The sequence below is a fragment of the Mixophyes fleayi genome, chromosome 10 (assembly GCF_038048845.1).
Source record: "Mixophyes fleayi isolate aMixFle1 chromosome 10, aMixFle1.hap1, whole genome shotgun sequence".
Classification (NCBI taxonomy): domain Eukaryota; kingdom Metazoa; phylum Chordata; class Amphibia; order Anura; family Limnodynastidae; genus Mixophyes; species Mixophyes fleayi.
In genome coordinates this window covers 23,887,639-23,906,126 of record NC_134411.1, presented here as the reverse complement: position 1 = coordinate 23,906,126, position 18,488 = coordinate 23,887,639, and the positions used below count along the sequence as shown (strand labels likewise).

General features: G+C 40.6%; 1 protein-coding gene across 2 annotated transcripts in view; it reads right to left on the bottom strand.

The window, feature by feature from the left end:
• SPON1 (spondin 1) overlaps window positions 1-18,488 on the bottom strand; it is a 232,425-nt gene that overhangs the window by 195,318 nt on the left and 18,619 nt on the right. For both annotated transcript variants that reach the window (XM_075188063.1, XM_075188064.1), the window contains exon 2: window positions 10,841-10,947. In XM_075188063.1, coding sequence (XP_075044164.1) covers window positions 10,841-10,947 — 107 coding nt within the window. The remainder of the gene's footprint in view (window positions 1-10,840; window positions 10,948-18,488) is intronic.

Genomic DNA, 18,488 nt, shown 5'->3' with positions numbered 1-18,488 from the left:
CAGCCAATTAACCTACTAGTATCATCATCAACATTTATTGATATAGCACCAGCAGATTCTGTAGCGCTTTATACAATGATATGCTCTCATGCAGAATCATTTATGCCCATTTAATTTACAGGACATTAATAAAATAATGTTAACAATAGTGTATATTTCCACTATAAAAGTTAACATCAAGAAGTTACATAATCTACCATATGGTACCTTTAAATAGGTCATTACGGAGAATATCAAATCTCATAAATAACATTCCTAAAGACTAGGGGCCTGATTCATTAAAGATCTTAACTTAAATAAGAAGTTTCTTAAGTTAAGATCCTTAATGAATCAGGCCCTAGATCAGTATTTCTTTGAAGGTGAGCAATGTAAAATATAATTTAATGTAATTTCCACCATGAAAGTCGGCACTTAGAATCTGCTGTATAGTGCAACCATTCAATGCCATAGCTTCCAACATTACCAAATTTTAAAACTCACAAAGTGAGAGTAGGTAAGTATGACATATACTCCTAGAAAACCCCCTACCCCATTGCAAATTTTTCAATCTGGAAAGCAGTGGCGCACACAGGGGGGGGTTTCTGGGTCTCCAGAAACCCCTCCCCTCCGCTAACAAAGTGCCCCACATAGCGCACTGTATGTACTATACAGCAGCCAAAACAGTGCCCCCCCCCCTAACAATCCTGCGTGCGCCACTGGAAAGGTGATGTCATGTTGGGGTCATGCCGCATCCACCGAGATTCGCGCCCCCAGCGCACGCTAAGCACTGGGCTGTCACCTTTCTCTACCCGGGAAAATACCTCTTCAATGCCACGTGCACCTGAAGCTTGCTAAATTGCCACAGACCCCAGTCTCCATTAAATTTATGGGGACTGCAGTTTAATGTTAAACTTAGCTTAATATCTGTTCCCGACTCATGAAAATGACATCACTTCAAAACGCCAAAGCACGGACCCCGCTTACTTTAATCTCAGGGTTATTAAGTTAGAGTTAAGGTTTAGGGGTTAGGTGTTAGCTGTTAGGGTTAACCTTACCGTCAAACGCTGAGTCCGTGTATCGCTGCTTTAAAACTTAAAATGTCCCAGTCGCGTTTTCAAATTGCGTCATTTTCAACTGTCAGGAACAAATCAGTTCAGGAATTTACTGTCTCTGTGTAATGGTAAGTCGCTGTTTCTGTCATGTTGGGGTGTTTGGATTTTAAATGTAGGTGTACACGCTGTCGGTGTGCTCACTATCGCGAAATCATATCACACCTTCTCCTGTGCCTATCCATTGGCCCAGACCTGCAGCCTTTTCCCCTGCAATCCTGCTGTCCTATCTGTCTTTCTACAAATACAGTTTTATCGAAGGACTAATCAAAAGATAAAAATTGTGTTACTGTGTTTTTAAGATGAATTAAGCTTGGCTAATTTTCTTGAGTGTTTCATAGGCCCTAGAGACACGAGACTTTCAGAATATACAGTTCTACATAAAACTTTGGGGATTTCTTGACACAGGACTCTCACGTTATTTGAGTTCTTGTTTCTTAAAACCAAGGAGCAAATAAATAGTCGGTACAACCGAGGCCAGTAAAACACATAATATATTTGTGTTGGATCTTCAAAGTATTGAATTATTTAAAATGGAACTGAAGTTATGTATTATTTTAAATGTCTGAGTGCTTTGCTTCCCGGAGAGGACCATAAATACTGTTTATATACATGAGGTGGCCAGTTAAATCTTACTCATTCATGTCTGAACAGTTTCTGGAATGTGGATGACCTGGGAAAGACACAAATTTGGCATTTTTGCCAACATCAGTCAGATTTTTTTTTAATTACAGCTAAGGTTTAACTTTTACATTGCTGTGTTTTTTTTATTATACTAATGTATGATTTGAACTATGGTCTGACTTAGAGATTAAAAGCAAAAGCACACCAACACATACATAATTTAATATAGGGGCAGCACAGTGGCTCAGTGGTTAGCACTTCTGCCTCACAGCGCTGTGTGGAGTTTGTATGTTCTCCCCGTGTTTGCATGGGTTTCCTCCGGGTGCTCTGGTTTCCTCCCACACTCCAAAAACATACTGGTAGGTTAATTGGCTGCTAACAAATTGACCCTAGCCTGTGTCTGTTTGTGTGTATGTTAGGGAATTTAGACTGTGAGCTCCAATAGGGCAGGGACTGATGTGAGTGAGTTCTCTGTACAGCGCTGCGGAATTAGTGGCGCTATATAAATAACTGATGATGATCATTAACTTTTATGGGAAGGATGGTAGTTTTGGAAAGCCATGATTAGTAGCAGCAATGGTCTCTTAAGAGTAGTGCTTAATTTCTAGATAAAATGTAATTCAGAAAAATAAAGTGGAACTCAAAAACATATGAGATACACTGGGAGGAGGACATTAAAATTACCTTCAAATTTTAAAGATTATGGAGCCAAAGAAGTACTGGAACTGCTTTCCTGTGAATTTCAGCACAAATCAAGCCCTGCGCGAGGGCTGAAAACAAACACCTGAACCAAAGATAGCGCTGTGCCTAGGATCCGATTAATTCCAAGGGGTATATTTAGTTAACTGCGGGTTTGAAAAAGTGGAGATGTTGCCTAGAGCAACCAATCAGATTGTAGTTATCATTATTTAGTACATTTTACAAAATGAGAGCTAGAATCTGATTGGTTGCTATAAGGTCAGCACACACTCCTGTGCTGATAGGAACATTCTGATGATCTGATTGGCTACAGGTTGTTCTACCCCGCCCACTTCAATAGTGGGTACACAAGGACAAGGAGAAGGTTATTAGTGGTAGCAAAAAGTGCTCTGACCTTAGTCCAACACACATTTAAATTGGCTTATCTACTGTATGTTGTCCACTTGGAGTCAGCCAAACAGCGGGAACACACAAACCTACATTAAACCAGGGGCTGGCTGGACTGCGGACAGGGGGACATATGCTCCACAGGCTACCTTGGGTTGGATCATTGGGCTACCTGTGCTTATTGTCCTTAAAAATGTTCCTAATAGGCTGATGAGATGAGTCTCGCCCCTTGGGCTAACATTTGCCAGCCCTCCTCTGCACTAAACCCTTCATTTGTTGTCTTGTACAATGTGCATTGCGTCAGACTCCACTGATATCCTCTACACCAGTGGTTCCCAAACTTTTGCAGTTCGCGGCACCCTTAAAGTCTCCATAATTTTTTCAAGGCACCCCTCCAAAATAATTATCGACCAGTCCCGTTTTATAAGTAGTCAAAAAAATGTAATAAGTATTTAGGTCAGGACAGAGATACTTATTTAGTTGTATGCAAAAATAATACACACAAATCCAAGGGAAAAGAATATTTTTATATATATTTTTTTCAATTATATTTCTGTCAAAGAATAATTTACAGCTAACACACACTGTGCCCCTCTGCATCCACACACTCTGTGCCCCTCTGCATTCTTTCTGTATCCTTTCTGCCCCCTCTGCATCCGCGCTTTGCATCTTTTCTGCCCCCTCTGCACCCGTGCTGTGCCCCCTCTGCATCCGTGCTGTGCCCCCTTGTTCTGCCCCATCTGTATTACCAATACTGCAGCGCCCGGGACCCAGCATCCTCTCTCCTGCAGCTTCTCACTGAATATGTCATCACGCCCGGCATTCAGTGAGAAGCGAGGAGGGAGGAGGTTGCTGGGTCCCGGGCGCCGCCGGATTGGTAAGTTTTTTTGTTTTTTTTTCTTCTTCTTCCTGGCCACGGCACCCCTGTGACAGTGTCGCGGCACCCCTGGGAGCTGCGGCGCACAGTTTGGGAACCTAGGCTCTACACTAACACCTTATTAATATACTAGTATTTATTTACAATGTGGACATAGTTTACAGAATGATGTTTTATATTTTTCTATTATAAATGTAATATTTAATATATAACATCTGCCTGCAGGAATGGCTGGTGTAAAGTCACAGGAAGATGTGAAGAGAATAACAGTTGATTCCTAGAAATATTCAGAGAAAGAGACTGCACTGTTCCCTTATGACACTCAGATTTCTTATATACATACCCCTAAGGGGCCTGTTTTTAAGCCATAAGTCGTGCGGAAACGGATTTATGCAATGACAGGTGATAATTAACGGGGCAAAACACTGTTAATTAATACATAGGCTCCTATATAAGATATATTAGATCATTTCAGAACTGGTAAAGTGGAAAACTGGAGCCGCTCTGCAAATGCGCCAAATTTTGCAGGGAATAGAATGGAGCTCTGGCCGACATTGAGATTGCTAAAAGATAAGAAGGAAAAGTAAAATGCATTGTATAGATGGGAGATAGAAATGGATGGAATAAAATTATGACTGATAGAGCTTCACATTTAATTGAAACGCTCATTTTCCTCATAAACATGTATTTAATCTTGAGTAACTACAAGTAATATGGAAATATTGAATTTATTGAGAGCCCGGGTATAGGTTAATGAGCAAGTTGTCTTCTAACTGCCCTTGGTACATAAAAATCTATGATATATAGTGTGTCAAATATAGATTTGCATGCTTGAGAAGGAACATTAGGTACTGCAACATGATAGCAGTGGAGGTCATGTAAGAAGCACCCTTGATGTGAAGTGTAAAATGCTTTTTACACATGTGCGCCATAATAATCCACCCAGGACACATCAAGGAGCGTGCCGACCTCCATACCTGGGAGACGCCTCCGCAGGCTGGAAGCGCGGCGAGTCAGAAACATCTCGCACTATGCAAAAGTGTAAATGTCACATCACATCAAACCTCCTGCCACTTATAGCCAGGCCTTTCATTAAAATAAACATTTCTGGTGGAAATGTTGGGGAGGAGGGCAAGGCCAAAATTACGCGATTCATGAGAAATCGCATCACGGAGGCCCCCATCCCACCTGCTTCACTAATAAGTGGGCAGAATGTGGGAGAGTGGCCTGTTCTCTACAGAGTGCAGGAGACCTCCTTGGACATTCCGGTTGAATGGGCAGGTATGAGCTCTTTATTATATTGCTGGTAAAGTGCCTAGAATTGTGATTCTCCGCTGACGTACAACATGGAGACACCAAACTTGGGCCCCAAGTTTGTATATAATGGTGCAAAAATAATTCCACAATATCTAGGCTTATTAAATAATATGGTGCATAGAGCAGGGACGGGCCACATGAGGGGCGCTGAGCCTTTACCTGCGGCCCCCCTGCTCCTTGCTTTATTGTTAGATTTGGTTGTTATAGCATGTAACACTTGTTTAAAATTCCTGGTGATACGTTGTTACAGATAGGTGTCTCTTTATTAGACTAAACATATTATTACTGAGTTACTGAGATCAAGAGTAATGTGCAGTCCTTTTAAAGGTTACATAGGTTGCCTATCAATGGCCTAGAACAATGATATGCTGTAACCTACAACCACCAATCAAATATCAAGAAGTAAAAGCTGTCAGTTTCCGGTTGGTTTGAAAAGTGGAGATGTTGTCTATAGCAACCAATCAGGTTCTAGCTGTCATTTTGTAGAATGTACTAAATAAATGATAGCTAGAGTCTGATTGGTTGCTATAGGCAACATCTCCAGTTTTCAAACCCACCAGAAAATCACAGCTTGATACATTGCCCCCAGGTTCTAGAAGTATAGCATAGTCAGAATATGAAAGCCTATAGCACTTTGAATGCTAGGAGTTGCAGTACATGCATTGTCTGAGCAGTGTTCTGTTAAATAACCCTTCTTAATTTATTTAAAGGGGGCCTTGCACCTTTTTTCAACCAATATATTTTTTTCAACCGCACATTTTTTCCCCTAATTGTTATTATCGGCATAACCCATGCAGACGTACAAGTAAAAAGGCAATTTATTATGACATCAACCAGTGTATTTGTTAATTCGCTCCAAGCCCAAAATAGACTAATCTTGCTCATTGTCAATAAATGCTGACACCAACTCTTCAGTCATTCATACAGCAAGGAAAGGAAATAGGTCAGCAAAAAATGCAGATGGAATTCAGAAAACTGTCACCAAAACGCTCTACTAAGGAGAGAAAGAAATCTATTAACATCCAAAAATAATTACATTTGGGGGAACCCTGCAAAAATTTGTTTTATTTTAAAGATGATGGAGAGTCACCTAAATCCACAATTAGACAGATAATGCATGATAGATACAGGCATCTTTCGGTGGCTCTAAACGTTAGTTGCGCCAACGCTAATGGGCACAGGTTTCAGCCTGCGCTGAATAAAACTCTTGCACTCCAGTAACTGTGTTGAGAGTTGTAGTGTTATCTGTTTACTATACTGTACTGTTATACCATGTATAATCTTGTTGTTTGCCCTCTGTACGGTGCTGCGGACCTCATGTGGTGCCCTATAAATAAAAGAAGGAGAGAGAAGGAGAGAAGAAGAAGACAAAGACGAAGAAGACGACAACGAAGAAGACGAAGAGAGAAGAAGAGAGAAGAAGAAGAGGAAGACGAATAAGAAGAGGAGAGAAGAAGAGAGAAGAGGAAGACAAAGAAGGAGAGGAAGACGAAGAAGAAGACGAAGGAGAGGAAGACAAAGAAGAAGATGAAGAAGAAGACGAAGAAGAAGATGAAGAAGAGAGAAGGAGAGAAGAAGAAGAGAGAAGAAGAAGAAGAAGAAGAAGAAGAAGAAGAAGAAGAAGAAGAAGAAGAAGAAGAAGAGGAGGAGAGAAGAAGAGAGAAGACAAAGAAGAAGATGAAGAAGAAGACGAAGAAGCTGAAGAAGAAGATGAAGATGAAGAAGAAGACAAAGAAGAAGACGAAGAAGAAGACAAAGAAGAATTGGGGACCCCAGTGGGTCTGGTATATGGCTCAGGTAAGTATGACTTTTTATCTTTTTCTTTTAATTAATAGAATACAATTACTTTAAACTGCTGTCCCTCCGTCACTCTCTGCTCTTTAAATGGGTCAGGATGATTGACAGTCCCAGGTTTGCATGCAAAAATAATCAGCATTGGGACTGTGCTGGGCATAGATGAAAATAGCGGATGATAAAACCATTGAAAATAAATACAAGTCTTCTTTGTTCTATCCATCTTAAGTTAATGGAAATGATTGCAAGCACAGTAAGTAGCTGTGTAAACTACAACTCACATCATGCTGCAGGAGTATCTAGAATTGTCTAATTTGATTCTTAAAACTCTGTCTTTTTGCGGCTCAGCAATATATACAACCCAATCTGCTGCAGGTCCCCCCTGTGGTGTTTCTGCATTACAATCCATCTTAAATAATGACTCTATTTTTCCTGCCGAGGTTGCTACATCGCCATTAATCCTCTATTGTGCCACAGGATTAGTGTGACCTAATTGTATTGTTTTGAACTTTGGTATTAAATTGTATTTTCTGCACTTCTGTGCTTTTCTATGATTTAGCTAAACCATTAATCAATTTGTCTATTTGCAGCCCACCGTGGAATACCACCACTCTGCTCTCTGCAAACAAAACAAACAAACATATTTTCTCATCTACTTCATTTGTTCAGTCCATAAGGACCTTATTAAAAGAATTGGAAAGAAAAACAAGGCTGCACGTTGCTACCAGCTAAGCATTCTAAATGGCTCTGAATATCTACTACACCTTCCAGGTAGGGAAGGGGTTTAGACGGCCTCACTTCACACTGCCCGCAAGTAGTTCAGCAGAAGTTTGTCCGCAGAAATATGTTTAAAGGAATCCTGGTGAGATCGGGTATTTGCAGCTTACATGTAAAAGTAGGATTCATCATACTTGCCAACTCTCCCAGAATGTCCAGGAGACTCCCAAAATCCGGGTAGGTCTTTCGGACTCCCGGAAGAGCAGACAATTCCCCTGCATCTGCCCTCTTGCTAGTGAAGTGGGCAGATTTCAAGTCTCCATGATGCGATTGGAATCGCATTATTTTGGCCCACCCCCCCGTGGTAAAATGATGCATTTGCACAGGGGTGAGGCCAAAATGCCACAATTCGCAGAGCCCTGCCCAATCACGCCCACTGAGACTCCTGGAGACCAAGCTTCAAAGGTTGGCAACTATGGGATTCATGTGACCAGAAATTTAGAGACGTCATTAAGGAAACGAATGCAAAAAGAAAGGAGTAATTTTGCATCTTGGCAAAACCATGTTGCATTGGAGGGGGAGGTAAATTTAAAATGTGGGGACAGATTTATAGTTGAGGTAGGGCATGTCCTAGATCAATTTTAAACTTTACTGTAAAAATAAAGCTATCAAGTATTTGTGTGCTACATAAAAAAACAAACAGTATTTATCTTATGTGCAAAATAATAAACTAATTTGCACCCCTTGCATTGTAACATGGTTTGTCCCGGAGAAAACGTACTCCTTTTTTTTTGCCTTACTTTCCTTAATGAATCAGGCCCTTCCTCTTTAGAGGACATGAGGCAGAGTAGAGTCCTGTAGACTGTTTTACAACTGCATAACAATATAGATAAACATATAGGTCAAATGCCAGAATTGTCCCAGTGACATCCGACTGTCCTTGGCTGCATCCAAAACATGTGACAGCTATGGAGCAGTGGAGGAGTGGCTCGGCCAATCAGGGCAAGGCTGGGCACATACGAAGTGTGATCAGCAAGATCATAATAAACTGACCACATAAACTGACCTAACAAAACTGCCCCCTCGCACATGAATGGGATATCACAACATTACCAGACACATTCCCTCCCCCACTCCCACGGGCCCTGTAGCTGCTGTGCTTCTTGTAGTGGTGAAGGTTCTGCAGGATATTTCAGGAGGGCATGTACAAACCAAATCATTGCCCCTCCCCCAAAAATGATCCAATTAAAGAATAACAGCTAGGTTGACTAGAGTTTGTGGACCTCAGTGTGACTTTTTCTGCCTCCTCTTCAATCTCCAAAATTTTCTGAAAATAGCTGTGTTGCCCTTTAGGAAAAACACTTATTTTCCTTCAGTTTACAGTAAATTATGTGACCTAAAGCTTTTACTTTAATACTACAGCTTTCACTTTCCCCATTAAAGTCCTTCTTAAAGATAACTTAATCCAGCCAAAGAATTCTCTCAATATCTTCCCATCTTTAAAATATCAACCACTCTGAACATGTTGGCTTTAGGCATCTGCTTGTGGCGAGACCTAATTCCAGTCTGAAACATGAAACATCATAACTAGGGAAATGTTCCCAGCCACAATGGAGTCTATGACATAATGCCAACAAATGAAAGCCCAATAATTATAACATTGTTCTTCACCGCTTTCCCTTAGATATACAAACACTGTACAAACACAGATGTCTGTTCTGATTCCGGAATCCTGAACATCAACCCCAGAATGCGTCAATTTATTACAGTTTTCTATCTCTCATATTATATAGAGGCTTTTATTCAGAATAATGTTTTATATACAAGGTTCATGCTGCCGTATGCCTCTTATACCAGGGGTGAACAGAATGATATGGAATTCTGGGAAGAGTGACACAAACAACAGCCAGCTTAATATTTTAGGACTTGCGCAGATAGGTGTAAAAGATGAATCGTGTGGCGGTTTTATCATTTTTTAGTCTAGTAAAACAGATTCACATGATGAGATTTTGACCATTTATCACACAGGAAAAGGACAGTTTGGCAGTGAATCAAGAGCGGCTGATTCATTTTGATTCACTGCCAGACCGACTTCACTGTTACAACCCCGACACCAGCAGCCACGGTGATACCAAGGTTACTGTCGGACAGGACAGATAGGACTATACTACTGGAGTATTTCTGTCCCATCAACCTACATCCCACTGTATCCACTCTACTTCCTGCCGGCCACAAAAACTTATAGGCCTTATACGACCCACAGGTGTCGCCTCTATGATTTAAACACGGGCGCCGACACTTGGGGCACTGTGGTAGAGATAATCTTCGTTTCAATAGACCCAGATCATCATTTTACGCTGGAAATAACATACTTGCCAACTTCCGGGAGATCTCCAAAGCAGCGGAATCCTGTGGGGGTGGGGGTGGGGGGGCATGGCAACCTGGATGGTGGCATCCTGGCCACGCCCCATGTCAAAGTATACCAATGTTGGCCAATTACAGCAGGGGGCTGGGCCAGGATGCCGCAATTAGCCCTATCCCCACCAACTTGATCAACGAAGAGGACAGGAAGCGGGAGGTTGCCCTGCTCTCCCAGGAGTCTGGGAGAACTCCCAAGAGTTCGGGAGTCTCCCAGACGTTCCGGGAGAGTAGGCAACTATGGGAAACACTAGTGAACAAATCATCATTGCTACTGGCTGTCACCAGGGTCACCATTATGTCTAAAAAAACAATCTGGAGGAGGTTTATCACAATACAATTGGGGCCGATATATATTTATTGGTCAAATCCTCTTATGGACATACAGAGTAAAAGAACTATAGAACAGCTAGTACATTAACGTCTTACCTGGAGGTTTGTCCTACTTCCTCCCCTTTGTTACACCTCTTACTCTAATTAATAAGCTTTAAAGGCAACTCTTTCAAACATCATTCAGTACTATTTCTGTAGTTTTGACTAAATGTCTTGTTATTGTCCTTGAAAAAAGAATTATACACATAATGTTATTCATAAGAAAGATTATATCGTGGGATAAAAAAAAACAACCTGATGCAGCATATATTGAAGCTGCTAGTATGGCAGTGATTTGAGCAGGCTGTTATTTCTCAGACACACGATGACACACATGTTAAAAGAGCCGTGGTGACAGTCACTGGAAGATAAGACTCTGCTGCCACATATTGAATAATCTTCTATTTCACTTCCTCTTTCCCCGAAAACAAATCTCCCTAGAAAATGGAAAGTGCATCTTCCAGGGCAGCTAATGTACTTGTGATTGACTGAAAGTAGGACGAGCAACGACTGTCTAAACACGTTCTTGACAAGCAGGTTTTCTCACCTGAAAAGACCCAGCGTGATCGTCTTCTTTCTCCCCTTCTTTCCCTTCTTTCAGCGCGATGAGTGTGAATCCTCTGAAGTATGCAGGGCTAGCAGCGGAGAGCGTTACTGGAATATAAAGAGAATAGACTGAGAAATTCTCAAACACAAATATTGCATTAAAGAAGAATTCAGCCCAAAACAAAACATTATCTTACATCAAAGCACAATGTTTTACTTTCCTTCAGTATGGCATTACCCTGATCCAGCAGTTTTCTCCAAAGGTTGCAAAAGTCCAGCACTGCTATCCTCTCTCCTACTACTGCTTACCTGATTGAAACAGACGGTGGTGTTGTCAGTGCCCCTCCCCTCTGCCTCATGCTAATGGCAAGTTTATGGAGGAGGGGCAATGACAACACCGCTGTAAGTGTGAAAGAGAGGAGGTGGCATTGCAGCCCTTTGGGGTGCTCCTGTGCTCCACCCAAAACCTGATTTTTACTTTTAGGTGGAATTAAGCGTTGCAGGCCTTTCTGTATAACAACATTCTTTTTGAGGAAACATTTAAACATTTTTATTTTTTAATATTTGCATTCCATTTATTTATGCATTATACTTATTTTACCCAAAACAAAGATATTCTGCTGCCACCAAGATCAACAGTTTTATCCAGCAATAAAGCACACAAATACCAAGCTGATCAATGGCTACATTTACAGTGTATACCACAAATAACCTTCATTTGTATCAATATACAACTGACAGGAGCGAATACATTCACGTCCGTTGCTGTGGCAACTGATTGACACACTGGCATTTTCTGTATTTTGGAATGAACATTGGACTTAATGCTTGTCACTGAACAGGCATAGGCTCACCCACTCCAGCATAGAGATAGATGTAAAGGGTTTATTAGGGTGATGGAACTAGTACTAGTTTCTTGTCATTATTGTTAGATCTGCACATACTCTAAATGCATCCATTATGATCTCTGACAGCCCTAGATTGCTGTTTTTTGCAGTGCTACATAGTTTCATTGTGTGTCATATATCCATACTTGCCAACTCTCCCTGAATGTCAGGGAGACTCCCTGAACTAGGGGTGATCTCTCTCACTCCCTGAAGAGTCTGACATTCTCCCTGATACTGAGCCAGTACAAGACGTGGTTGGCTTCACCATCTGTGGCATGATGACACAGTTCGTAAATTGTGTCCTATGTCCATGTATTGATGCCTATGGAGGTGGCCATTTTCATGGAGACCGAGATTTAATCAAAGACTGACAGGTAAGACAACATGACTTCAGTAATGGAGACAGAAATGTAAAATACATTTCAGTCTCTAGAGATTCAATAGCTGCTTTTCTTTAACGCATATTTGCCTACTCTTCCGGAATTTCCGGGAGACTTTTCTGGGATACCTCCCGTGAGAGCAGGGCAACCTCCCGGTTCTCGCCCCCACAATAGATAAGTGGCGGGGGGGGCTTAATGACGCAAATATTGCATCATCTTAGCCCTACCCCCTGCTGTAATTAGCCAAAATTGTGACAATCGTTTAGTGGGCAAGGCCAAAATTATGCGATTTGTGAAGCCCCGCCCCCGCATGCCAACCTCCAACGGGATCTCCCTGAAGCCAACGAGGAAAAGTTGGCAAGTATGCATATATCCATTAATGAAGTTCTGCAGAATGGTCCTCCAGTTCCTAATTTTGTACTTCCAAAATAGCTTTTTTAGGAGCCTGTATTCCATATATGAAAAGGTTATTTTTTTAAAGAAAAATCTGAGTCTGGGTGTTTATTTGAAAATGTTTTCATTGCTGGTTATTTGGTGGCATTTACTCAGAGCCATCAGTCCCATTATGACTTGCTCTAATGTCTAGAGGTTTTCTACTCCAACAGAGACTCCACGCAGACATCAATCAAGGTAAAGGGATAGGCAACAGTTCAAGCGTCCCTGAAGGCACTTACCAGTTGTCTGCGCTTAAGTGCTTGGAACTGTTAAAAGCCATATAGACACACCACTGGAAGAGAGGAATTGTGCAACCAGGAAAAAAAGATATAGGACACAAGTAAAGATATTCCCACATTAAGCTTTAAAAATAATACATTTCTAGTGTATAAAGTTCTCATTTGAAATTAAGTCACCGACTAATACTAGACAAATGAAGAGTATTGGAATTTTATTTTTTTTCTACCACTATCTTAAAGCAGCAACTCCATATAGATTTTTTGCTTTAAACAGCAAATTAACTACATTTTAATCATTCAACTGACAACATCTCTTTGAGGACACTCAGGTGTGGCTGCTGTACACAGTGGGCCTGAGTCATTTAGGAGAGCAAAGCAAAAAAAAAGGAGTAAGTTTGCTCCTGGACAAACCATGTTACAATGCAAGGGGTGCAAATATGTTTAATATTTTGGTTTATTGTTTTGCACGTAAATTAAATACTGATTGTTTTTTTCATAGAGCGGACAAATAAATGATAGCATTATTTTTACACTGAAATTGAAGGATGATCTAGGACATGCCTTATCCCAACTATAAATCTGTCCCCACATTATAAATTTACCTCCCCTTCAATGCAACATGGTTTTGCCCAGGTTCAACTTCAAAATGACTGCTTTTTATGCTTTACTTTCCTTAATGACTCAGTCCCAGTAAGTCTGCTACACAGGCTCACAGCTCTCAGAATAACATGTGATGGCAAAGGGGAGAAGGAGGGGTGGGTATCACAATGCAGACAGGGGGACGTTTCAAAACCTATCTGCTAACCACATCAGGTGCCATGTGACTGTGGTTGCCATGGTAGAAATATAAATCATTAATAGCAGCCTGAAGAGAACAAAACAAGGTAAAATGATAAATAGAAATAAATAAAAAATATATAGCCTGTCACAGTGATTTATGCTAACTCACACACCTTGTTTCTTCATGGGTTTTCTGCTTTTATTAAATTAGTGTAATATTCAAACTTCCCAACCATGCTTGCCAACTTTTAAATGTTGGTCTCTGGGAGGTCCGGGGGAGAGGTTAGCCCCTGAGTGTGGGGCTTAATTGTGTCATTTTACCATGGGGGGCGGGCCAAAATGACGTGATTCCCTGAGAATCGCCTCATGGAGGCTCCAAATTCTGCCCACTTCACTAGGAAGTGGACAGATGTGGTAGAATGCCCTCATCTCCCGGGAGTCTGGAAGACCTACCTGGAATTCTGAAATCTCCTGGACATTCCAAGAGAATGGGCAACTATGCTCTAAGCACCACACCATCAGGTCTATTTATCATTGAGCGGCGATAGCATAGACTTTTTATTGGCGCTACACGTAGAGGCAGAAAATCTATTATCAACGCAATTTGCCTAGAAATTATCGTTGGAGCAGTTGAGTGATAGTCAACTGTACGGTGAAACTGGCTGGCATTGGTAAAAGTAGGCTTCCTGCTGTGCCAGCCAGTCCTGAATCCATCTCCACATCCGTGAGTCAGCTTTGCCCATTCACATATGAGCAGTAAACTAAGAAGTCCTAACTGGGGCTTTCACTTACACTTTCAACAAAAAAAAAAATCTTTTAAAAGAAAAAAAAAAAAAAAAGATAAAAAGAAAAAAAAAAAAAAAAAAAGAGAATACTTATGCTGGCATTAATATTAGAAAAAAATATTTATTTAAATAAAGCATTATATTCTCTCAATATAGCCTGATGAGATGACAACAACGATATGTACCCCCGCTATCCATCTTAAATAGGCTAAGCTTTCACTGGGAGAAGCCCGGCAATTTTTTTCGTCGTCAGTAACACCTATATGGATATGAAGAAGCCTTATCTCAGATGAAAACACCTGTTTTTGAAAGGGCTTTTCCCCCTTTCATAAATAGGCCCCCATGCCTGCCAACATTAGTTGGAAAATCAGGACAAATCAGGCCACACCTTTGATTCAATTATCCATGCCCCATTATGTGAAAAGCCACACCCCTATGATTATAATGTTTAAGGCTGAAATAATTTTAGAAGTAAAGAAAACATTTAATCTAAACGTAATATTTACAGAGTTTTTTCTCACTATAATGTTGTTAAATTAAACAAGTGCCCCTTCCTTACAAAATATGCAATGTGTAATATTTAGTATTTACACACATCCACTGTTAACTGTATTGTTGTAATTCACAAAGGACGCGTTTCCTTCTCTTTGTACTGTGTTTACTGCTCAGTATAAATATTTTAATTACATTAAGGCATGCTGTAAAAACAGAAATATTTTATATTTTATGTAAAGGGTGTAGACCTAATACTTAGCTTCAAAATTGCAGCAAGGATTACCCATACTCGGCAAGACTGTGATACATAATTTATTTGTTTATGTATCTTGGAGTTTATTCAAAAGAATCATGGCGATGATTTTTTTCTAAATAAGTTATACTTAGCTTAGTATATTACGTACATAGAGCTGATCAATTTGGACCTAGGAAAAGTGGTGTTTTGTCATAGAGTCATGGGGCTAGATTTACGAAGCTGTGGTTTTCAAAAAGTGGGGGTGTTGCCTATAGCAACCAATCAGATTCTAGCTTTCATTTATTTAGTACCTTCTACAAAATGATAGCTAGAATCTGATTGGTTGCCATAGGCAACATCCACCCTTTTTCAAACCCGCAGCTTAGTAAATCTAGCCCCATGGAGTTTATACACAAATAGCCAAGACAGGTTTAATAGGTATAGGTTTGTGAAGAAACTCGGTACCTTTTTACAATAGAAATTCTATGCATGAGCCTGGGTTCACACCACAGGTTTTTCAGCCGATCATTGGCCAATCACATGATAAACGACAGTTCGGCCCGATTTCGCATTAGTGTGTACGCTCCAACGATGAACGATTATCTTTCTAAAGCTCATCGTATCATTTGGTTTGATTTTATAAACGGACTAAAAATCTCATTCAATGATGGAACAATGTCGCTCCATTTCTGCAGTGTGTAAGCGCTCAGGACCGGCAGTGTAGGCAGATCTTCATAGAGTTTACAGAGTCAGGATCTTTTCAGCCGATGTTTATGACAGATGAAGAGCACAGATCTGAAGGTGAATCTTGTAGGTCTACTGAAATAATCAAACATATTTTTATTTCATTTTTTTTTTATTATTGGCATGCTGAGATGGGGATAGCTTAAGAAGCAGAAACAGAAGAAGAATTGTCTACATGTCCTTGTTCAATAGACTTCTATCAATCACCGAAGAAACCCAGTGCATCTTATCTATTTATGAGTGTTATTGATGGCTTTTCTCCATTTGTAGATAGGCCCAATAGACTCCATGAAGTTCAAATTTTGGGGACCTGACCAAAATGTCCAGCAATTAAGGTAAAAGGATAATTATATCTTATGGTAGTTTTATTTAGACCATGATAATCAAAGTGGTTTCTGAGCAAGTGGACATTCTCTCTCCTTAATCATCATCACCATTTATTTATATAGCGGCACTAATTCCGCAGCGCTGTACAGAGAACTCATTCACATCATTCCCTGCCCCATTGGAGCTTACAGTCTAAATTTCCTAACATACAGACAGACAGACAGAGAGAGAGAGACTAGGGTCAATTTGATAGCAGCCAATTAACCTACCAGAATGTTTATGGAGTGTGGAATTGAACTCATAACCCCAGTGCTGTGAGGCAGAAGTGCTAACCACTGAGCCACTGTGCATGTATTACGTTTCTGGGATGGACAAGTGGAGAGATCCAACCTCTGGGGGAAGTACAGTTGAGTATCAGTGGTATAACTGAAAGGCAGATGGGATGTTAGTGTCTCAGCATCTGATAGTAAGGAGAAGGCAACACCTGAAGAAGGTCCACCAAAGTTGAGGCAGAGAAGAGATGGGTTGAACGTTGGCCAGGCAATGACTGAAACAAAAGGGGCCTAAAAAATGAATTTGTCAAGAATTCCAGCCCAATATCACTGATCGGTTCTGAAGCCAGGACACTTTAAGTAACTGTGAATTAAAAGCCTTTAGAATCACAAACAATGAAATATGTTCCTTTTGTAGAACTCCAATATTAACAACGAGAGGAATTCGGCAGAGGCGGACAGAACATCCTGTAATGAGACTTCTGTCTGTATGTTGAAATGTTTGCAAAGTCAGGTTTGATAAACTTCCTGCTGCTCCTGAGTCTGGGAAGGCAGTGAAAGTAAAGGATTGAAGCCGAAGAACGAGACTACATAAATTATCAGGTTCTGAGAATCTTCATTAATTGGGCAGGAATTGATTCTCCCTAGCACGGTCTCTCTGACTCCAGCAAGGCATAAACATTTCAAGATTTGAAGAACATTGATTGATAAAGGATCCCTTGTTCCCACAATAGTTGTGGCTGATAACTATAACAGGGTCGGTAAACAAGCCAAAAGTCATGGCAGGCAGCACAGGATCAAAGTCAATAAATGGAACTAAGGAGGAGATGACAAGCAGAGGAGTAAAGTCAATTACAAGCCAGGTCAGTAACAAACAGACAAACAGCCATAGCTGAGATTCATAAGAGCAGTAACTAAACCTGTTTCTCTAACTGCACTTAAACATCTGGCGGGTGACTCCTGGTACCTGCAGCGGATGTGCACTTGGATATCACCAGATGCAACTCTCTCTCTCTCTCTCTCTGTAATTATAATATATATATATATATATATATATATATATATATATATATATATATATATATATACATACATACATACATACATACATATACACACACACATATATTCAGGTATATTAATGAGCAAACTCAAACTAGACTACTAGAAAGTAATCCAGCTGTGAAGACAGGCTACTAATGTGAATCATGTCTGAATGATCACATTACTATCACAAGATCTTTAGCCCATTCCAGGAGCTAATTTTAAAATAAGTCTACGGCATTATAGCAATATAATTAATTGCACCACATGGGCCAATTTGTTAGCCCTGCTGCGCAATTGCAGAAATAACTGCCAAGATGATGGCTAACTTTATTTTGACATGTGAAAGGATACATTTAGTAGAAAACTCTACCGCTGTAACGCACATGCAGCAAATGTTTCTACTCCTCTGTTTATATATCTGTTAAATGCATTGGGCAGCATGGTGACTCATGACCTTATCTGTGTGGAGTTTGTATGCTCTCCCCATGTTAGTGTTGGTTTCCTTTGGGTGCTCTGGTTTCCTCCGTCACTCCAAAAACTACTAGCAAGTTAATTGGCTGCTATTAAATTGACCTTAGTCTCTCTCGGTCTGTGTGTGTCAGGGAATTTAGACTGTAAGCTCCAACGGGGCAGGGTCTGATGTGAGTGAGTCCTCTGTGCAGATGATGTTCAGATGTGGAACAATGATGGATCCACTTTAAAGCAGGTGACACTGTACATACTAGAGCAAAGACCATCCTATAATAACAGAAGTTAGGTGTTATGTATGTACCTAATATCTAATTAGTGCTTTACAATGTAAACAGCAGCTCAGAAGCTTAAAGTGCCAGGTGCTAGGTCAACATGTAGTATCTAAACTTTACCCTAGTTGCCTACTCTCCTGGAATGTACGGTAGACTCCTAGTTAGGGGGTGACCTCCCGAGCCCCCAGACACAGCAGTCACTTACCTGCCCGCAAGATGGGCAGGGATGATGTAAGTTATTGCCATCAAGCACTGCCCGCCAGGGCTTGAGAGGTACAAA